Source organism: Schistocerca serialis, chromosome 8 (assembly GCF_023864345.2).
Source record: "Schistocerca serialis cubense isolate TAMUIC-IGC-003099 chromosome 8, iqSchSeri2.2, whole genome shotgun sequence".
NCBI lineage: Eukaryota > Metazoa > Arthropoda > Insecta > Orthoptera > Acrididae > Schistocerca > Schistocerca serialis.
The window spans coordinates 365,734,771-365,759,186 of NC_064645.1; the positions used below are offsets into that span (position 1 = coordinate 365,734,771).

Sequence of the window (24,416 nt, forward strand, 5' to 3'; positions counted from 1 at the left end):
AAAGTAACCTGAATCACTAACATTTTATTAATGCCATGGGCCAGGAACTGGGCATCTGTTTAGTTATTCGCGTAGAAAAATATTTACACTAATGGTTCGTACCCTTACTGTGTTACTCATACCAAGCTGCTAGTTGCTGCTCACACTCATAGGTAACCCTTTAATTCAAATTGCAACAAACAAGACATACAAATATATCGAACACTCCCATGGAAACTTGCTTGTTTACAATTAAATTTCCTGCTCAAGTCATTGTAAGAAATTCCATTCCATTATAGGAATAGAAGTTGAGTTATTTATCTGTATTTTTTAATATTACAATTGCTGCTGTTACATGATTGTAGTCACATTTTGTGGATTATTTTCTGTTGTATGAAATGAACTTGAAAGACATTATAAAGTTGAGCGATATCCAAAGTGGATTAACACACATTACGATGCTAAACTAAGAAAGGTAAGTAATTGCTGTATTTGGTACTGGAGTGTATGTGGACAGAACATTGGATGTGAAGTAGCGTTAAGGACTATTTTCCTGTATTTTTTAAAAATTCTGTTAGCATATATAGCTGTGTGTGATTTGTTGCTTTTTTATTAGATACCCCACTCATAGAGTAGTGATTGCATTTTTCACACTCTGTTTCTTTGTTTTTATTAACTGGAGACAATCTTATTTTAATTTTTATTCATTTAATACTATTAGACGAATATTTCACATATATTTCAAGTGCTATTTACAGTGGGTTTTAGTTACAATATTGTGAAATATTCTCTGTTAGTAGTCTTGAAATGTTACTTTGTTAACCTACGTGTACCAAGGATAAAAATGGAAGAAAGTAAAAACACGTAAAAAAAGTATAAATCATTGATACTAATTCTAATTGAACATTTCTTGTACTCCGATTATAATGCTTGTTGTTATCACTCATATGCATCCTGTCTTTGCTAACTTCTGAGCTACTGCTCGTTTTTCTAGTTTGCGTACACATTCCCATACATGCACAGAACGCACTGACACTCAAATTCACTCACTTGTGGCATGGCAAAACTGACTGTTCACCAATGGTTGTTAAGGTTAACTGGAGTGTAGTTTGAGAAAGGATAGATGTGTGGCGACTTGGAGGGACTAAGATGCACGAAGCAAAGAGGTGGTGGGGACAGAATAGTAGAGGAAAAGGCCAGTGGATATCAGTGGGAGTAAAAAAACTGTGATTGAAAAATGTGACATTTGAAGGATATGTGAATGCCAAGTCTGCATGTGGAAGGAGTGATGTGTTAAATGACGGGAGTGGAGTTCCCAACTGTGGCTATAAAGTTTCTTTAGTGTTACTGATGTCCTAGTTTTGGATTTGTAATATTTTTTATGATTGTGTGTCCTTATAATCAAATATTTCACAGGGAATGGCAAAAAAATTTGCTGATGTGTTTGAAGCAAATAGTAGTGAATGTCGAGAAGCTGTTGTTGCCCTCCAGAAGAGAGTGATCTTTCACATTAGTCAGCATGAAAACTGCTCCAAATATCTTGATTTTATGGAGATTTTTACTGACTTTGCTGAAATTACTCACATGTCTGATGTTGACGATATGTAAGTTCTGCATAAAATATATTATTTTCTAATTCTTTGATGATATTACTTATTATGTTCATATGGTTTTGACAGTATCATGTCGCAGACATTTCTTTGGTTTTTTAATGTTTCATGTTTAGATACAGTGTAACATTTTTAATTTTGTACAATTGACATTTTACAAATTGCAGCTATTTCTTTATCTGAGGAAGCTCTTGATAAAATCAGGCTTGTAGATCTTGTCACTGACTAGACAATTACTTGGACATACTGCTAATTTCAGTTAATGTTCTCTGAGTGGAGACCAGTCAGTTGCAATAAGGTCTCCTGCTTCAGTGATCACTGTTAGACACAGTGGTTGAACATTGTGTGTCTTCAGAAGTGATGTAACTACCAATTTGGTGAAGATGAGACGTGTGCAAACTGTTTGCTGAAGATGGTAGTGGAACATTTGTGTGTCTCAGAAAGTAGACTAACAATCCAAATCATGCACAGAATTTTTTTTTTATTTCATTGATCTATTTTCTTTTGTTGTGCCCATTTGATCCAGGTTGTTAAGTCACTGTCCAAGACACACACTGGTCTACTGCTTTGCACAACAAACCATGAAAACTGAAGCATGCCCAGGCATTTAGTTATTTCAGGATGGGTCCCAATGAGCAATCTCCAGCAAGGGAACATTTATTGCAGTGATGCAGAGTTTTAAGTTTCTGTGAAACCCTGAATATTTTACTAACAGTTCTATATTATTGAAATAAAGTTTCTGGCAAATGCTAGTGCATGAATATGTGAGTAGTTTGTTATAGATGTAACACTTGTATCTTTTTATATACGGATATGTTGAAGTGACCTAGGTTTTTATGGGACAATATAATTTTTTAAGCATTCAAAGCCTATTGGAAAGAGGAATTAAGGTTTGAGCAGAACTTTTTCAAAAATTGTTCTAATTTTCTAAATACAGATTTCGAGACAGGGAGAAAGACGCTCTCTCTTCACAGGGATCCACCAATTCTAGCATTCTAGCTGTATTGTGCACAAATTGTGTGGACTGTAGTTGAATCAAAGCAATCATACATCACCAGTTAACTTTTTTGGCACCTACGATACCCATTTATATTAGACTTGGTCAAGTATGCATGACACTGCCTGAGTCAACTACCATTTCTCTAGCTGCATGGAATCAAACTAGAACTGACTAATTCAACATAACAAACTCCCCGTACTTCAGAATGATAACCTGCTAAGTGAGGCCAAAAGGGGTCTCCCCCTGATCTCGTCTCACTATGGCAACCGAAGTAACTTGTAGCAGGCCGCTATAGTATCAGAACTATTCATTGTCATTAAGGAGAGTGGTTTAGCCCTTCTGTGCTCAGAGAGAAGTAGAAGTAGTAGCTTGTTTTGTTGAAATCATCCATGGGTGCAGATCTAATCACATAGTCTCTATGGCATCATCAAAGTTGGGCCCTCATCTCTTCACATCAGACACAGCATAGCACCTATGCCTGGATGTCTGACAGCTGCCAGTTGGTGGTTGCTGGTGGTGAGGAATGTACACAGGCCATTATGTGGCAGTGGCAGTCAGTTCATCGATGTCTTCAGCATTCAAATAGCTGGTTTACACAGATGAATGGACATAACTTTCTTTTCTCCCTTTTACTTGAAGAGTCAGCAAGCTGTCACCTTATTCCCTGACCAAATAGGGGTATTGGTAAGGCAACTCCAAAGCTTTGTGTAATGAACCTCAGTGCACAAAGACATTTTACATGGCCAAGTTTGTGAAAACAAATATATCTTGTTTGTTGCAGCATGGGCAGACATTAATCACAACTCATTTGAATATGCTGAAGCCTCTGAAAATATTACAAAGGGACTTTAGCAACAAGATGTGTGATCAGTACAACCCATGTGAAGCTCACCTGGTGTGCTTTGAACGCATCCTGTAGATTGTTATTCCACATGAGAGGTATGGAAACATGCACTGTGGCACCAACTACTACTGAGTGTACCATCACCTGGATTTCAACAGTGTGGGATATAAAATACTGATGCATCACAGTTCCCAGAGTGTTTTCGGCACCAGATACTATCTCAGGGTGGCTATTTATTCCTTGATGGACATGGGTTGGCAGTAGCTTTTATCAGTGAAGTGGCAGAAAACTTCTTGAAGATGACTTTTGTGTTATTCTGGTGAATATGATGCCACCAAAATGACCCGCTTCTTTGGGTTAAAACAATGTGAGGTGCAGTGCAAGTGGCTGTTGACTATATGGCTGGTCCAGAAAAATGTGCAAGGGCAGCAGCATCCATAGTTACATGACTTGACTGTATTTTAAATCAGATTATAATTAACAAACAACTTTTCCAGTTTCCCTGTCTCCATGACAGGGAATTTCTGACTACAAGTATCAAACCTCAAAATAATTAATAACAAGGTACTCAGGCAGTCATCCCTTTTAAATAGCCAAAGGTTATCTCCACAGTAAATAGTTAGCAGTTCTATCCCACAACAATAAATCACAAACTTTATTCACAACGTTAGACTTTAAATAGTTAAAAAAATTTATCCCAGAACAATAATAATGATAAGTGACATTAATCAGCAGGACTCATATATAAATGATTTTATCCAACTCAGTAATAATGAGAAAAGATTATGCAAATCAGTTTTTAAATAGTTAAAATTTTTATCCCAGAACACCACTTGGCACCATCTGCAAGAAGGAAGTACCCGCTGTTCACTGGTGTCTGTACCTCACTCCTTATGACCCGGAACCAGTCCTCCCAGCTGCGCGAGATGGCCAGCAGATGGTACTGTGGCCAAGCCAAGTGCACAACTGAAAAATAGCACAAAGTGCCTACATCAAGATATCACATGCAAGCCACGTGGCCCACAGATCCTCGTCACTGTAGTTGAAAGAGAAGTTTAGGCCCCTTAGCACCTCATCAATAAACCTTGCCTGTGCTGTACTCTACCAGATAGCAGTGGCAAATTGCTCGAGCATTCAGTGCTCTATAATCACTGAATGGCCACCAACCAGCTGACTTCTTTGGAACCAAGTGCAACTATTATGCTCATCTGCTTTGTGATGACTGTGCTGTGCCTGCCTGAATCATCACTTCAGATTCTGCCTTAGTGATCTGAAGTTTGTTGGAAACAAGATGCTGTATGCTGTAGTGTGGAAAAGAAAAGGGCCAACTGAAGTTAGAACATAGTGCACTGTTGAGTGGTGTGTGGGTTCCAGTACACCTGCTGGAATGTGTCATTGATCAAAATTCTGTTAAGAAGTCCAGCAGTGGAGGTGGTCCTGTGCTTAAATGCACAGTCAGATCACAGCAGTGAGCTAACTGGTCAGCTGATTTTACTGTAGTTGTTCGGTCCAAGACACAGCTGTGCCACAGGTCAAATATGAGGCACTGAAGGACAGTAAATCCTGGCCTATAATATGGCAGCTGATGTCAACAGCAGTAAAAGACCCCTCAGAAGCACTCCTCAAACCTAGGTTCACATTTAATGTTTCCCAGCCATAGCCTGCTTTAGGGAGTCATTTATTGCAACAAGATTGTAGTTGTATTTGTGGCCCCCACTGCCATTGGAGTGCCCACTAGGATACACAGAGACGGAACCCATGTCAACTAAAAACTGCTGTGTAGTGGCTTTATTTGCCACCACTAGGTAGCGTGGTTGTTTTTTTGCCTTGAGTATGTGTGATGAAATATGCACAATTTTTGATATCTTTAGTCTTTGTTTTAATGTACTGGGGCTGGTGGCATACTCCTGTAATACAGTGCCTTGGAGGCTGTGTGTGGAGAATGATATAAGGCTGAGAATACTCCATCGCAGCATTGTGTGTTGATCCGACATCCGCACTGGTATTGCCATCAGAATGGTTGCTTGAGAGGATTCTTGGGCAACCAGGCATGAAACAGAGCACGAAACTTATTGTTTTAAATCATAATTTAAATTATCTGAAAAAAACTTTGATACATTGTAGGCATACTCATGAAAAATAATATTTTACCTTAGACAGTGTTGCACTTTCACAATAAAGTTTATTATATAGAAAGAATTTTTGGCATGGTCCACAAACTTAAAATTGGAAAGACATAGTCAAAAACAGAAGGATATTAAGGTACCAAAAACATCATGCAGTACTATGTTCTTAAGACCAGTCACGGAAGATGAATTGCGGAAAACTGTACAGAAACTGAAGTCCAAGAAATCAGCTGATGATGATGAAATATCAAATCATGTAATAAAGCAGGTATGTGAGGAGATAATAACACCACTGCTGAACATAGCAAACTGTTCTTTCAGAGATGCAATTTTTCCAGAAAAACTGAAGATAACGAAGGTAGTGCCAGTGTACAAGAAAGGGTATAAGGATGATCCCAACAACTACTGACCAGTTTCACTGATATCAGGTTTCTCAAAAATCCTAGAAATGCCTATGTATACCAGATTAGTTAACTATTTGGACAAACATAACATTCTCATACCCCCACAACATGGTTTCAGAAAGGGTAAATCTACAGAATCAGCAATTGCCAGTCTAACAGAATATATTTTACAGTCCTTAGATGAGAAAAAGGTTGTCTCTGCAATGTTTCTGGATATTTCAAAGGCATTTGACACCAGTGACCATAAAATGCTGATACAAAAATTAAGCAACTATGGCATTCGGGGGCAACCAGGTGAATGGATAAAATCATACTTGTGCAACCGCAAGCAGTATGTATCATTAGGAAACTCGTACCAATCAGAAACCAAACCCATCAAATATGGAGTGCCGCAGGGTTCGGTAATGGGGCCATTGTTATTTAATGTGTTTGTTAATGGTATAGGTGTTCAGGAGGAAGAAAAGAAAATATTGCATGCTGATGACATGACAATACTAATTAGTGACCAAAATATGGAACAGCTTGAGAGAAGAGCATACATATCTGCAAATGTCACAGCTCAATGGCTGTTTGAAAATGAACTGGTTATAAATCTAAAAAAAGACTATGTATGCAGTGTTTAAAAACGAGGAAAAGGCTATAGACATGGATTTAGAGGTTGATGGAACAAGGCTGGAACAAGTAGAATCTGCTAGATTCTTAGGTATTCTTGTGGATAATGAACTGAAATGGAAAAAAACATATTAATAATGTCTGTAAGAAACTGAGCTCTGTCATATTCTTAATGATGCAGCTATCACAGTATTCAGACAAGAACCTTCTGTGTACAGTGTATCATGGACTTTTCGAACCATACTTACAGTATGGAGTGACTGTGTGGGGAAACTCAAACAAACAAGAGAAAAAACGAGTGTTCACATTACAAAAAAAAGCAATTAGGACCATTTTAAGAAGAAAGACTTCTGAAACGTGCAGAAACTGTTTCAAGAATTTAGGTATCTTAACTTTTTCATCGTTGTATATATACAAAACAATAATGTACATCACAAAAGGTAGTGAGGACTGGATTACAAATGCTAGTGTACACACCCACAATAAAAGAAGGAAGAATGAAGTACGGAGCATACCCCATCGACTGGCAATGCTAGAAAAAGGACCCCAGTACTCTGGTATCAGACTACTAAGAAGTCTGCCCAAAAACCTGCAAGATAGTGTACTTCACAATGACTTTCCAAAGAAACTTAAAGACTATCTCATTGAAAAAGAGTTTTACGATGTTGCAGAATACTTATGCCATTAAATTTGTATATGTTGTTTTTCATTATCAGTGATGTAAAAATGTAAGCTAAAGGTGTAGAAAAATAAGTGATAAAGAATGTTAATACTTTGGCATGTCCTATATTACATGTACATTTACTGTACACAATGTAATCTTACAGGAACAAATAAAATTAAATTCAATTCAATTCAACTTACATAAATATTCAGCAAGCATGAAAATGACCCTGCTGTTGAGCGCCCTAAAACCGTTACCATCGCAATCGCCATACGTTAATTGCAAAAAGGACACCTAGGTCTCTAGATCTCACATAGTTCACAAGCTGGTTCTGGAGGGGTGATTATTGTGGCTGTGAAGAACTGGAGTAACTAAACGAACACACAACACTCCCACACAACCAGTTACTTCATTTGTATCACTTACAGTGTGGGCCAGCTCTCAGGCCACAAGACTGCCATGCCAGGTCACAGTTTTGCCAGTATATTCCAAGATACAGTACTGAAGATCTGCAGCTCACAGCTTGCATTTTATTTCTGCGTGAAGTAATAAATTATGACAATAAGCACATGTGTGCAGGTACTTATTATCAGCATCATGGAAGCAAGGCATCAAGTTAATTTTAGTATTAATATTTGGAAAGTAGTTGTGGGTGACAGATTCATAGAGCCATGCACTTGACTTGACAAACTAACACATGAGATTATTACTAATTTCTGTGCAACATGTTGCCTGTGCTGTTGGAAAAAGTTATCCTTGCAGGGAGGGGGGCAGATGTGGTTTTTTGTACACGACTCCATGCCACACGATTTCCTATGACAGTTGTGACAGTACCTATAGAAATATTTAATGAAAGGTAGATTGATTGAGAAAGTCTATTAGCATGACCACCATGTTCACTAGACCTTTACCCCTCAACCACAAGCAACACACGTTTGCATTCAGCTCTTTCTGTATGATTCTGTGGCACATTGTTATCATGTCAGGTGTAATTTCTGGGCTGTTTGTACATCAAAAGTTGTTATTTTCCCATCAAATCTTCTTCTGCTGCCCTGGAGCATTGAAATTCATATTTTCACATTACATCCTTTTCTGTTGCTCAAGAACATCGGGAGCTGTGTTTTATACTTTCTCAAGTCTCACCCACACCTCACATGTACCTGCTTGTGCCAGCAGTTCTGTAACATTTTTGTGCACATGTGTATGGAACCCTGTTTCAAGATTGGTATCTCAGAATATTTGTCAATAAGTTTCTCCTGTGTTTGTAATGTTGAACACAGTTTTCACATTTCCCACGTTATGTACATTGGCCATCAATTAAAAATCACTTCTAAGTTCAGTTGTTGGTTTTCTTATTACATTCCTTTGATACACCTGTTTAATTATCAAATAAAATTTGTCTACACTTATATACAGAAAAATTGGGAAATCTCTTGTGGCTGTAGGATTAATCATTTAGCTTTACAGCTGTGCAGGCATTTAAAGGTATTGTACTCCACACTCACCTGCTAAGTGCACACATGCCATGCATGTGACCAAATCAGAGGACATTCATGTGTGTCCACTTGAGTTTTTTGATGTTTTTAACACAAGGGATGAAGGATGTGTAAGACTGAGTTCTAACCATGTTAACACATCCTGTAATGTCAACAGGTATGCTGTCGTGAAACGGATGCCCCAAATCTCAACAGGTATTTATTTCTGGGCATACTTTCATAGGAAATGTTTTTCTAGTCTTGACCGGTACTATCTCAAGGATGTGGAAACTGTTTTTAAAACACACTGCGTGTATAAACAGGAATAATATTCCTTGCAAACTCTGAATTCAGATAAAATGTTCAATATTTTTTTATTTATTTTTTTATTTACATGTCAAGTTTCATAGCACCAAACTGAGGAACAAATCTCCAAGGTCATGGAATGTGTCAGTACATGAAATTACAACATAAAAGTAATAACAGATAAAAATAAAATGTTTATGGACCCAAAAAAGGAACTCAAGAGAATAGAAGGAGCGACCAATGAGGAAACTCTTCAGTTTTTGATTTGAAAGCTCATGGATTACTGCTAAGATTTTTGAATTCCAGTGGTAGCTTATTGAAAATGGATGCAGCAGTATACTGCACACCTTTCTGCACAAGAGTTAAGGAAGTTCGATCCAAACGCAGGTTTGATTTCTGCCTAGTATTAACTGAGTGAAAGCTGCTTATTCTTGGGAATAAGCTAATATTGTAAACAAGAAATGACAGTAAGGAATATATATATATTGAGAGACCAGTGTCAAAATACCCAGATTCGTGAACAGGGGTCGACAAGAAGTTCATGAACTAACACCACTTATTTCCTGAACCACCCATTTCTGAGCCAAAAATATCCTTTTAGAATGGCAAGAGTTACCCCAAAATATAGTACCATATGACATAAGTGAATGAAAAATAAGCAAAGTAGACTAATTTTCATGTTGAACAATCACTCATTTCTGATACTCTTCGAATAGTGAAAATTGCAGCATTAAGTCTTTGAACAAGATACTGAACATGGAACTTCCAAGACAGTTTAGTATCTATCTGAATACCTAGAAATTTGAACTGTTCAGTTTCACAAATCATATGCCCATTCTGTGAAATTAAAAAAGTCAGGTCTTGTTGAATTGTGTGTTAGGAACTGTAAAAACTGAGTCTTGCTGTGATTTAGTATTAGTTTGTTTCTACAAGCCATTAACTTAGGTCATGAACTGCACTATTTGAAACAGCCAATATTGCTCACAACAACCTTTACTATCTAGCTTGTGTCATCAGCAAACAGAAATCTTTTAGAATCACCTGTAGTACTAGAGGGTATATTATTTATACAAATAAGGAACAGGAGTGACCTCAACACTGATCCCTGGGGCACCCCCCACTTGACCGTACCCCACTCACACCCCACATCTCAGCCATTCTCAACATTGTGAATAATGACCTTTTGCTGTCTGGTGCCAAAGTAAGAGGAGAACCAATTGTGAGCTACTCCCCATATTCCATAATGGTCCAACTTCTGGAGCAATATTTTGTGATCAACACAATCAGACGCCTTAGGCATATTTTTTGATTTAACTATCGTTCGAAACCTTTTGTTTAACCCATCCAGTACCTCACATAGAAAAGAGAATATAGCATTTTCAGATGTTAAACGACTTCCATAGCCGAACTGTACATTTGATAGCAAATCGTGTGATATAAAATGATCAATTATCCTTACATACACAACCTTTTTAATAACTTTAGCAAAAACTGATGGCATAGAAATAGGTCTAAAATTGCCTACATTATCCTTTTCTCCCTTTTTATATAGCGGCTTTACTACTGAGTACTTTAATCGTTCAGGAAAATGACCATTCCTAAAGGAAAAATTACGAGTATGGCTAAATACAGAGCTAACATGTGCAGCACAGTACTTTAATATTCTGCTAGGCACTCCATCATAACCATGAGAGTCCTTAGTCTTCAGTGATTTAATTATTGACTCAATCTCCCTCTTGTCTGTATCACAGAGGAGTATTTCAGACCTCAACCTCGGAAATGCATTTGCCAAGAAAGTTATATGATTTCCTGTAGAAACTAAATTTTTATTTAATTCACCATCAGTGCTCAGAAAATGATTGTTAAATACTGTACATTTATCTGATTTATCAGTAACAGAAATATTTTTACTGTGAACTGACTTTATATTGTCGACCTTGTGCTGCTGACCAGACGCTTCCTTCACAACTGACCATATGGTTTTAATTTTATCCTGTGAATTAGCTATTCTATTTGCATGCCACATTCTCTTTGCCTTCCGAATAACATTTTTAAGCACCCTGCAATACTGTTTGTAATGGGCTACTGCAGCTTGATTGTGACTACTTCTAACATTTTGATATAATTCCTGCTTCATTCTACATGATATCCTTATCCCATTATCCCATCAGTCAGCCACCCAGGCTGCCTACTATTGCTAGTAGCCCATTTAGAACATTCTAATGGAAAGCAACTCTCGAAGAGCATGAGAAATTTGTTAAGAAAAGCATTATATTTATCATCATATTGTGTAGAAAATTTTGCTACACATGACTGATGGACTAAACAAATAAATCTTTGTTAGTTTGCGAGTTCAGGTTGTGGTGCTAATGCAGCCATCATACCCTTGTGATGATTTTGTTCTTCAAAATAAAATGCATACAAGTTTAATATTTTAGGTTGTCAAAGAAAACAAAGTACAACTGCATGTAGTGTTAACAACAACCAACCAACTAACTAAACACGTAGTTATTTGTCAAGTTTGCACAATATGGCGTTAATTAATGTATGAAGACCACAGAGCACAACAGCTATAAGAGTTTATTCAGGTAACTGTCGGTTTCTTCATATAGCTGTACCACACTTTTTATTTAGAGATCCAGTTCATGTACAGTGAATTTCAAAACCAGATAATCTCTACACCAGATACCCCAAAAATCGAGTGTTATAATCAATTGTAAGTTACTTGAATGTCAAAATGTGTATTATTACTGAGGTATAGAAGGAGAATAAATTGAACAACAGCTTACACTGAGCTCTGTGAAAACAAAAAAAATAGTACTTCTTAATCAAACTATGCTATTTTAGCAGTAGAACTGGTGGAAAAGGAAGTTATGGAGGCCCTGTGTTGCCATCCATTGCTCAGCTATATGGTGCGCTGTCTTTAATCATCCTATTGTTTGTGTTCTAACTAAAATTTACCCATAACAAATTATAACTGTAATTTCATAATAAATAATAATAATAATAATGGCGTGCGGCATGGTGCAAGTCTTTCGATTTGATGCCATTTCGGCGACTTGCGCGTCAATGGGGATGAAATGATGATGATTAGGACAACACAACACCCAGTCCCTGAGCAGAGAAAATCTCCGACCCAGCCGGGAATCGAACCCGAGCCCTTAGGATTGACAATCTGTCGCGCTGACCCCACAGCTACCGGGGCGGACATATCATAATTAAATCCAGTCTGAAAACAGATAGTGTTGGAGTATTGAAAATAAAATGTTCTGCATTTGACTCGGAGGTTCATAGTGTAGAGAAATTAAAATTAACACTGTTAACATCATATTTCTTACAAAATGCAGAAATAATGAAAGAATAGTGCTACTCACTACATAGTGCAGGCATGGAGTGGTAGACAGGCACAATGAAAAATCCCTGATCAGGTACTTAGTCCAATAGCTGAATAATATGTAGCAGTATTTTCTGTTGTGACACTCTGCCACTCAGCATCTCCTCTGCGTGGTGAGTAGAAATCTACCCTTTCATATTTTTATTATTGTGTCCCATATTTTCCATTGTTTAATTGTTATTTTCATGTGGCAGAGATAAGGGTCATAGACACGTAATATATTTGTAATTTATGTTTCTGTTTATCAGGTAGTATATTGTAAGATCATTTTCTGACCTAACTTTTTTAATTGTTATGATTCTAATATGTGCCTTAATTTTCATGCCTCTCAAATTTAAGACTTGAGTATTTACAACAGAACGTGCCAACAGAGGAACTACATCACATAGGAGAGTCGGCACCATTCAAGCATTACATTAACTGCTTATTAAAAGTAAAGAAAAGTATGTGAAACATTCAGTCAAGTAAGTAAATTTCTCAAAATAATAAAAAAGAACATTAATTTCATCAGTATTGTCAGATTGTTGATACATAGGGTGGTTTGAAAAGTTCTCAGAGCAGAATACAAAAAAAGTACTTACATCACTGAAACTGTTTTTATTTTTCAATGTAGTCTCCTTGTTGATTAATGCACTTGGTTCAACGATGTTCCAGTGCTTTGATCCCATCTCGAAAATGAGTTTTCTCCAGGCCTGCAAGATAGTTATCAACTCCGGCTATCAATTCTTCGTTTGAAGTAAATCTTCATCCACCAAGAAAAATTTTTAGTTTTGGGAAGAGATGGAAATCTGACAGAGCCATATCAGGTGAATAAGGTGGGTGTGGCAACAACTCATACCTTAGTTCGTGTAATTTTGCCATGGTGACAGCACATGTGTGCGGGCACATGTCAAGAGTTGTGGCACCCATCTTGCAGATAATTTTTTCATTTCTAATTCTTCAGTTAAAATGTGACATATCCTTTCAGATGCCATCTGGCAAGCTTGAGCAATTTCATGCACTTTCAATCAGTGATCCTCCATGACCATTGTGTGCACTTTTGCGACGATTTCTGGAGTAGTGACACATCTAGACCGACCACTGCGCGGATCATCATCTAAGCTCTCCCGACCAAATTTAAAATCATCTGTCCACTTGGCAACAGTTGAATATGAAGGAGCAGAGTCCATCAGTGTATTCTGGAAATTGGCATAAATGTTCTGAAAATACCTTTCTTTATGAAGTACTTAATCACTGCTCAAATCTCAATTTTTTTTCCATCTTTGCAAATCACTACACGGGAACAACAACAGAACCATGTCACCGCCACAGCTCTCTTCCAATAGCACTGATGTGGCACGTGTTTACAGGCAACAGTCCAATGAATATCATGTGAACAATGCGTTGCACCAGCGCTGACCTATCGTGGTGATTCTGAGAACTTTTCAAACCGCCCTCACGCAATGATCATGCTTAAATTTGGAACAAACCTTGAGATTTTCAACTTAAAGATGTTATTTTTTTCAGCATGTAATTTATTCTATGTGTATTGTGTATACTTGCTTTAGAGTTATAATTGAGGGGGGCACCTAGATTAGAGGATGTAATCTCCATCCAGTACATAGACAACCATGGGAGAGAAACAGTGTGTGTGGGAGATTATCGTTCCCCACCTCCCTCACACTCTGCAGCCATTATACTTACTCTTTGTGACTTGTGCTGCATATCTACCTTGTCTGTTGGTAATGAACTGTCTTTTCTGAGAAGAAGTTGTTGATGACTGGATACAAAATGTTAACAGCTCAAATTTTTCCTGCTCCTACTGTTTCAGACTACCAGACCTGCTCTCAAGAGAAGTTTACCAGTTATAGTATCCATTATCCATTTGTTTTGTGTAATATAACAAAACTGGTATGGCTTGCTTGATGTTCTCAGCAACTATTGTGATACGAAATGGATACTAATGCTCTTACAGTGCTGTGTGTTGCAGTGGTGTCAGTAAATATTTGAGTAGGTAACAGGTAGTGGCAATACAAAGTCCATTATAAGTAGTCCAGCCACAAGACTGAACATGTTCTCATACTGTGTCATGCCCAAAGCTCATACAGCTTTGAGATGATGTATCAGTTAATTTAACATTATCAAAATGATGGAGTGGTCATAGCACTAAACTTAAGTTGCCACAACATACATCTTATTTAGAAATTTTTGGGTGTGTGGAATAAACGAAAATTAAATGCTACAGACTAAAAGTAGTTACGAGAGACAAGTGGATGACTTGAACTGTGAATGCCAAGTAGTCATCAAAAGGTATTGGGAACCTTTTGGAAATTGTTTGATAACTTTTAAATCATGGAATGGAGGAGTACGTCATTCATATACTCTTGATCATGTTTGTAATGCTAAGATTTATAGCAGGGAGCATTCAAGTTTAAGATTCCTGATTAACAATAATGATTTTGCTAATAACTAATAGATCAAAGATGAGAGCCAAGGAAAAATACTGGAAGAAGAAAACATAAAATAAAAAAAATACGAAGGGGGGAAAAGGTGGTAACAGAAAAGGAACACAGTCACATCAGCAGCTGTAAAAATAGAAAGATGAAAGAGAGGAAAAGTGAAAGAAAACAGAAAGGGACCTGATAAGTGACAGAAAACTTCTAAGGTGTTGTCATTGTGATCTTCAGTCCAGAAACTGGTTTGATGAAGCTCTCCATGCTACTCTATCCTGTACAAGATTCTTCATCTCCAAGTACGATTTTTACCCTCCACACTGCCCTCCAGTACTAAATTGGTGATTCCTTGATGCCTCAGAACATGTCCTACCAACTGATCACTTCTTCTAGTCAAGTTGTGCCACAAATTTCTCTTTTCCCCAGTTCTATTCAGTATCTCCTCATTAGTTACATGACTTTGCCCTCTAATCTTCAGCATTCTTCTGTAGCACCACATTACGAAAGCTTCTAATCTCTTCTTGTCTAAACTATTTATCATCCATGTTTCACTTCTATGTGTGGCTACACACCATACAAATAATTTCAGAAAAGACTTCTAAGGTAAGTCAAGGAAATATTTTGATAGAATGTATCTTCTTTCAGAACACCACTGTGAAAATTGCTATCATGTACACATCAGCAAAAGTTTTGCATCAGTCCTTTATTTCAAAGCTCATGCAAAAGAAAATAAAAATTTGCTCTGATGCATGTGTGTACATTTATTTCTAATGTGTTCAGAACACCAATTCAAAGAAACAGACATTTCTGTAACGACAAAATTGGCTGTTCCCAATAGAGGATTTTTCGCTGCAGTCGTGATCAATGTCAGCATATGGCGGAATGACCTCTTGGTCAGAAGCAAGCTTGAATTCATTGTGGCATACCATTGATGAGATCATCAAGCCAGTACTGATCCAAATTTTTCCACTCTTCAGTGGTGACCCTGCGTAAGTCTCACAGAGTATGAGGAACTTGTCAATGTCCAAAACCAGCTTGTTTCAGTCAATCTCACAATGTTAGATTGTGTTCGTGTGTGTGTGTGTGGGAGGGGGGGTGGGGGAGGCAGGCAGGCAGGCAAGCGGGCCACTCCATTCTGGTGATCCTAGCATGCTGAGAGAAGAACATGCTCACAAGAACAGCACTGTGAGAATGCATGTTATCCTCCATCTAGATGAAATTGTTGCCAAAATATCAGTTGCAGAACAATGTGCACCGTAGAGTATTGAGATTGCCCTCAACAACCACGAGAGGTGTACGGTGGCCCCATGCAATGCCACTCCAGAACATCACTCCAGCACCATGTTGTTGCTCGTGTGGAACACACATTTGATGTTATTAGGTTGTCTCCAAACATGATCCCAGTTTCATCCGTAAACAATACTTAACACTAATCTTGGGGTGTCCATTCTTACCCATCTGTAATGGAGTCCACGGTATTGTAGTGTACGACATGGTGCTTGCCATGGTCACCAAAAATGAAAATTCAAATCATGCAATTGTTTCCTAACAGTTTAGTGTGATATATACTGTAGCCACTTCAAATGCCAAGCTCAGTTCTGGAACACACAGCCCATAGTTTCTTAGAGACACAGATAGCAATCATACTGTGCAGCTGTGTAATGTGGACTGTCTGTATGGTGTAAGTCCTCAACATTACTTCTGACCTGGAACCGATTCCATGTCCGCACCACATCACTTTGACTCTGGTGCAAAGAATGAGCAACTTCTCTTGTTGACATGCCTTCTGAACTTAACATGATTATGCGGGCCTGACCATTAGCATGATTGTCCTTCATGGCATGATGGATGTTCAGTCTGCTGTTCCACAGACATCTATCCTGCATCTCTATTGGTGCTTTACTTCCAGCTGCCATACTGCAGTCCATTCAAGTCTGGCAAATCTGCCTGTAAGTAGCACTGATGGTAGTTATGCATATCTTCACAAACAACTTTGGTGACCTTCTGATCAGTACATTAACAATTACAATACTAACACACATCTACGACATAACAGGATGATTCAAAACTTTCATTGTACATGTGTATACATCCTGTACAGTTTGAGCTAAAAGGAGTTGTAATTCATAAAACAGTAAGTGAAATCAATAGCATGGATTGTTGATTGTACACTATGCTTTCCACACAGCTATCCCACTGACCCATTTGTTCATCTGAGAAATGTGTGCTGCTTGAATGTTGCGCTTCATACTAAGTGTAAATTTCACTTAGTTCCACGGCATATGATAAATATTCTATGTCAAAATTAGAACTCAACTTCATGTTCTATTATGTAGAGAGAAATCTAGTTCTGTTGTGTACTGAATTATTAATACAGAAAAATTGATGTTACTGTTAATGTGGCAAAATGCACAGGCTGAGTGGCTTTCTGCAGCCATCTGTTTTTGTCAGAATTCGTATTAATAAATATCATTTGTTACAAAATTGCAAGGGTTCAACAGGATAACAAGTTAAATTGGAGTCAGCACATAGATAAACTAATGTAGAAGCTCCAGTTAGGCTTATTTTGCATTTAGAACTAATTTCCAAGAGCATACTTTTGTAAAACAATCAATCAGTATATTTCTTCCTCCTACATATATCTCACAAAAAGACACCTAGATAAAATTAGAGAGATCTGAGCCCACATGGAGGTTTACCAGGAATCGCTCTTCCCATGAACCATATGCAACTGGGACAGGAAAAAGACGGAAGTGACACCATTACACAAAATATCCTGCACCATACACCATAAAGTTTCTTACGGAGTATAAATGTAGATGTGGATTAGAACTTTCTTTATGTTGGCATGAAGACGAGGGTGGTTCCTAATTTTGGATGCTTTTACTACTGGTTCTCTTACAGAATTACCTTCTGGGTCAAAACTGTTCATGTTGAAAGTATTGATTGAGAAAAAATAAGCACTAAGAACACTTTGTAAAGTACACTGTGGTACGTCTGGCCGGTGCTTCCTCATAGGTCTGACAATATTTACTCTCTCTCTCTCTCTCTCTCTCTCTCTCTCTCTCTCTCTCTCTCTCTCTCTCTCTTCCCAGAACATTTACTGCATAATGACATTTGTAGTTAATAATACAAATGAAAACAATCAATTTTTGACAAAGTAATTTAATTTGACAGATAAAAAGTCTACTCACCAAGCTGCGGCAGAACACACAAAAGAAATTTATAATTAGGCAAGCTTTCAGAGCTTTTGGCTCCTTCTTCAGGCAGAGGAGTTGAAGGAGAAGGAAGAGGGGTGAAGGAAAAGGACTAGAGAGGTCTAGGAAAAGGGGCAGATTTCAGGAAAGTCAACCAGAACACACACACACACACACACACACACACACACACACACACACACACACAATGTACAGTAAAGGAATGGTAGGAATCACTGATGACATCACAGTGCAGAACTTTGAATATAAGAAAAAGGCAACTGGGAAAAATACCATGAGGCGGCAGGAAAAGAACTCACATCATCATTTAATCTGGAGACATAGAGGAAGATAACAAAGGATTGGCATGGATTGTTGAATGGTAGCAGGGACATTGATACTGTGGATTATGCATGCCAGGCAAAGGACACAGAAGGAGACTTCATGGCATGACTAGGATTTCAGAAAGGAAACAAGCACTACAAATGCACAAAAAAGTTAGTTGTGACGAAAATTTCATTTGGCCTGTAACAGGGCAGGCTGTGGCATGCCAAACTTCATGTGGGCAGCGGGCATGCCAAGGCCTGGCCTGTCACTCGTGTTTGCTCAATCTTCCTCAGAAGTACACAAAACTGTGCAGCATTTCATTTAGCATTGTGCTGCAGGATTTTTTGATCAGTGCAACTCTCTGAGTCTGGCACAATCATGATTACAGTGCTGTTTAACTTTTATTATTTGTTTGTGGTATCTAGGACATTCACAGGTCCAGTGGCTGTTTGCACAAAAAGATGCAGTTTGCTGATCTATTGTCACAATCCATTAAAATGAATAGGAATTGCAGAAGAGGGTTGGGTTGTTTTGGAGGAAGAGACCAAACTGTGAGGTCATTGATCTCATCGGTTTAGGAAAGGACGGGGAAGGAAGTCGGCCGTGCCCTTTCAAAGGAACCATCCTGGAATTTGCCTGGAGCAATTTAGGGAAATCACGGAAAACCTAAATCAGGATGGCCGGACATGGGATTGAACCGTCGTCCTCCCGAATGGCAGAAGAGAGGGATAAGAAGTTTCAATTTGCATAAGCAACGGGTACTGTGATTTTGCTAAGAAATGACATCACAGTGCCATGCAGAGAGAATGTGAACATTTGGACGACGGTGAAAGAACAAATAATAAGAATGATCGACAGCTGGTATTCATTGTTCTGTACATCAAGAAGAACTCTGTGCTAAATTTTCAGGTATGGGGCACCAAGAAGTTGGTGGTATGAATAGTGAAATTCTTGAAGTTGTACCCATTATTCCATTAAGAGTATGGAGACTTTAAATATTACTACAAAGTGCATTGGTTAAGTCAAGGGCCATGTCTGAAACAATTTTTGATTTATAACTCGCTATTGTTGAATTTATAAAGAAAAAAGGAGTGCAGGACCAAAAATTAGAACGTCAGGAATAGATTGCAGACTTCACATTTTACACGGACTTGCCTGCGCACTGCCCACATTAAGACACTGTAAGGTGAGAAACCTATTTCTGATATGATAGGAGTGCATATAAAAAGAAAATTGTGTTGTTGAAGGGACACATTCGTACAAAGACAGTCCAGATCCCTAAGCTGATGCTAAAGAAAGTGTGAGGTTTATGGCCCAGCAAGAATTAAAAGGAGAGATTTGTAAAGGTTTTGAGGACATTGTTAGTCTTACATCTCTCTTCGAGCCATTTTTGAGACGTTTGCCATTTCAGTTGAAAGCACCCTGTGTGTGCACACGTGTAAATGTCCAGAATCAGTGACAATTCTTTTTATGTTAAAACTGTCCATGACATCTACATTGCTTTCCTCAGGTAGATTTTCCAAGTCTCCATAATGAGGTTGCAAGAGTGCTACATTATTTCAATCGACATATTTCCGTGAAAGATGATTTTTCAATTATGAAACTAAATAATTCACAATTGGGTGGCAACTTAAGTGCGAAACTTTGAGGAATTGTCCGTGTCTGTGCATATGCCAATAGTTAGTACCAGATAAAAATTATATTATGTCTTCAGCACACCAAAAATAATTAATTAATGCTGGAAACTTGTTTTGTTTGTTATTTATGTTATTGAGAAATGTGAAATATAAAACCAAGTCACATGCAGAGTGACTGCACTGTCATTTAAATGGGGCATATTCACTGTTTCCCCTTCTTCCACCTGCAAGTGCTTAGACAGCGTGGCGTGGCAGTGGTGGAAATGTGAAGCCCTTTGGCACTCAGGCCCAGGCATGGGACGCAAGCCAAAATCTTGGCTACCCCTGGCGTAAAGCGTGTTAGGCATGGGTGAAAAGAAAGCCTAAAGAAAATAAAAGATGTACGTGGATAGAATACTGTAAGAAGTTAAATCATCAAACCCCAGTAACAACAATCTGGAAACAAATTTGGTGGTTTCATAATGCTATGGATGCACACCTCCTCATACTTACTAACCACTTAGTGACAAAGGAAATATTGTCCAGGGTAGTCCATCAAACGATAGAGAAGGTGATTGAAACTGATCAAGTTGAAAATGATGATGGCTAACTTATGCAATCTTACACCTTTCTTGAGCTAGAAAAAGCAATCAAATCATCCAAAAGCACAACACCTGGACTGGATAATATCTGCTATCCCATAATCAAGTTCTTGCCTTCACAGGGCAAACATATGTTACAATGCATCTTAAACACTGTGTATAAGGATTGCATTAAGATTGCAGATACGAAAACAATACGCATAAAATGTTGGAACATTTGGTTAAATGGCATTTCGAATGGTATATAGAGCATTTTCTACTGGTAGCCAATTTTTAACTAAGTTTCTGCCATGGACAGGACACGACAGATATGTCGTCACACCTAATAGTGGACATACAGTTGTGTTATTCCATGAATAAATACTTAATGGCATTTTATACAGACAAAAGTCATTTGCATGACAAAGTCTTATTACCTGTTGTTACTCAGAAACTGAGAAACTTGCAGATAGCACAAAGTTTTGTCTGCGGTCTTCTGTCCCTGTTTCAGGACAGGAGATTAATAATGTTTTTGAATCAAGGCAGTATCGGACCAAGGACAACCAGCACAAGGCTGGCACTCGTTTAACATTTAAACCAATGACCTCCGATGTATCTTAATGACTAGGTTGATTCCAAATTCTTTATAAAGGGTGTGTCGGATATCTAGGCATTCATATAGACAGTAAACTTTTATGATTCCATATATAGTCCATGCCAAACCTAAGTGTGAAAATGCTCTGAATATACTTCGTGCCATGATGGAAACCCGTGGGTTATGGATCTTGTATAACGTAATGCTGAGCCTTCACCCATATTATGTCTGCATGCCTTGTGGCACAGCCTCCAGGCAGCTACTTAACAGATATCAATACATGCATGGGAGCTCTTGGATCCACTGCAATGAACACCCAATTAGTTGAAACAGTGGAAACACTCTCATCAGTAGGTAGATATTAAATCAGCAGAAAATTTATTCTGAAATACTTACAATACTTGGGAGATGTGTTTGCAAGTAAAATTTATGACCTTATGGTTTGATAGTACACTGACCATTACTAAATCCATAAATTAACACCACCACTTGTGGAGGCATTTTAAACACTCAGCAAGTACTAGAATATCATTTGAAGAATGTGACTGCTACCCTATGTACAAGGGAATGATCCAACCCTAAATGTCAAAACCTACCCTGAGATTTTTCACACAGGTAGAGTACACTGAAAGAAACGCAGTGTCAGAATTTTGGCTGATAAGGCGCACTGAAAGAATTTTTAAAAAATGTTAACGTTACTCATTTTTGCCGGAGGCAGATCTGCTTATAACAGTGAATAAGCTGACATAGCAGTGACAAAAGTACATAGCACTAAGTCCATAGTACATACATGTGAATTTTAAGCACTTAAACCATACAAAAAAGTCTCACCTAATTAATTTTTTTAATAATGTGCAGTTCATATTGACATCTAAATTGTTGCACATGTAATTATTACACAAGCGTCCAGCAGTGGAAAGAAAAGCTAGGCGGTGTACAGTGTTACGTTACAGACAATTTTCATCAATCAGGACTTTAATTTGTTGACACTAAATAATTTATGACAGTTCCTACAGCACTGTGACTTAGATTAATTTTTAAATAATACAACAAGTGATTAAAAGTATCTGGACACCTGACTGAAAATGACTTACAAGTTCATGGTGCCCTCCTTCAGCAGTGCTGGAATTCAATATGATGTTGGCCCACCCTTAGCCTTGGTGACAATTTCCACTCTTGCAGGCATATGTTCAGTCAGGTGCTGGAAGGTTTCTTGGGGAAAGGCAGCCAATTGTTCATGGAGAGCTGTACTGAGGAGACGTATCGATGTTGGTTGGTGAGGCCTGGTATAAAGTCAGCATTCCAAAACATCCCAAAGCTGTTCTGTAGGATTCAGGGCAGGACACTGTGCAGGTCAGCCCATTACAGGGGTGTTATTGTCATGTAACCACTCTGCCTCTGACTGCACTACAGACAGGTGCTTGATCATGTTGAAAGATGCAGTGGCCATCCCCGAATTGCTCTTTAACAGTGGGAAACAAGAAGGTGTTAAAAACATAAATGTAGGCCAGCGCTGTGATAGTTCACGCAAAACAACAAGGGGTGCAAGCCCCCTCCATTAAAAACATGACCACAACATAACACCACCACCTCTGAATTTTACTGTTGGCAGATAATAGGATTAAAACTATATGGAATATTGTCCAATGGGAGACGGGGCAGCCTGACAGTGCACAGCATACAGTAGCAATAAAGCGAAATGATGGTGTTGTGAGTGATAATTCACAAGTTGCAAGTATTTTTAACAGTCACTTTCTGAATGTAGCAGCAAAGATAGGATTAAAAGGTTCAGTTGAAGAAGCAAAAAAATATGTTAAAAATGTCATTCCCCAGGACTTCAGGCCTTTAAAAATAGCACCAACATCCCCCACTGAAATTAAGGGAATTGTAAATATACTGAAAAACAAGAGCTCATGTGGTGTTGATGGAGTCTCTAACAGAATTTTTAAGTGTTGTTCTAATTTAATAAGTGGAGTCCTTAATGATATATGTAATGCCTCACTGGCACAGGGAATTTTTCCAGACAGATTGAAATATGCAATTTTCAAACCTCTTCATAAGAAAGGGGACAAGAGTGACTTAAATAATGATAGACCAATCTCATTGCTGACTTCATTTTCTAAAATATTCGAAAAAGTTATGTATTCAAGAGTAGTCTCACATTTAAGTGAAAATAATTTACACAGCATGTCACAGTTTGGATTCCAGAAGGGTTACTCGACTGAGAATGCCATCTACACATTTACCCATCGAATAGTACAAGCCCTAAATAACAAGTTATCGCCAGTTGGTATTTTTGTGATCCCTCCAAGGCATTTTGACTGTGTGGATCTTGTTACACTCTTAGAAAAACTCAGGTTTTATGGAATAGAAGCCTACATGCACAGCTGGTTTGAATCATACTTAATGAACAGAAAGCAAAAAGTTGTGCTGAATAACTCATATAATGTTGGGAGGGTGATAAATTCTAATGAATGAGGAGTTATCACAAAGGGAGTCCCGCAGGGTTCAATTTTGGGTCCTCTGCTGTTCCTTACTCATGTGAATGACCTGTCACTTAACATTCAGCAAGCAGAACTAGTACGTTTTGCAAATGACATGAGTGTTATAATAAATCCCATTTCAGAAAAAGCAGCTGAAGATATCGTTAAGGATGTCTTTCAAAGAATTATTAAGTGGTTCTCAGAAAATGGCCTCTCCCTTAATTTTGAAAAGCTCACTATATCCAGTTCCGTACACTGAATAGAGTCATACCGACAATTGTCGTAGCATATGAACAGGCCTCAGTTAACAGGGTAGATTTCTCCAAATTTTTGGGTGTTCACATTGATGACAACTTGAACTGGAAGAAACATATTACTGAGCTTCTCAAACAATTAAGATCAGCTTCTTTTGTTCTTCGTATAATCGCTAGTCTTGGCAATAAACAGATCAGCCTCCTAACATACTTTGCATATTTCCACTCAATAATGTCTTATGGAGTAGTTTCCTGGGGTAACTCACCACTTAGACATAAAGTATTGATTGCACAAAAGAGAGCAGTGAGAGTAATTAGTGGTGCTCACCCAAGGACGTCATGTAGGCACCTATTCAAGGAGTTAGGTATTTTAACTGCACCATCAGAGTATCAGATTACATATATTCGCTAGTGACATTCATTATAAATAATCCATCTCAATTCGCAAAGAACAGTGATGTTCATACGTACAACACTAGAGGGTGAAATAAACTTTACTATCCGTTATTGAAGCTGT

At 38.1% G+C, this 24,416-nt stretch overlaps 1 protein-coding gene across 1 annotated transcript in view; it reads left to right on the forward strand.

Moving 5' to 3' along the window:
- LOC126417020 (cohesin subunit SA-2-like) overlaps positions 1-24,416 on the forward strand; it is a 486,856-nt gene that overhangs the window by 453,986 nt on the left and 8,454 nt on the right. The window contains exon 16 of the mRNA XM_050084909.1: positions 1,396-1,583. Within this exon, the coding sequence (XP_049940866.1) occupies positions 1,396-1,583 (188 nt within the window). The remainder of the gene's footprint in view (positions 1-1,395; positions 1,584-24,416) is intronic.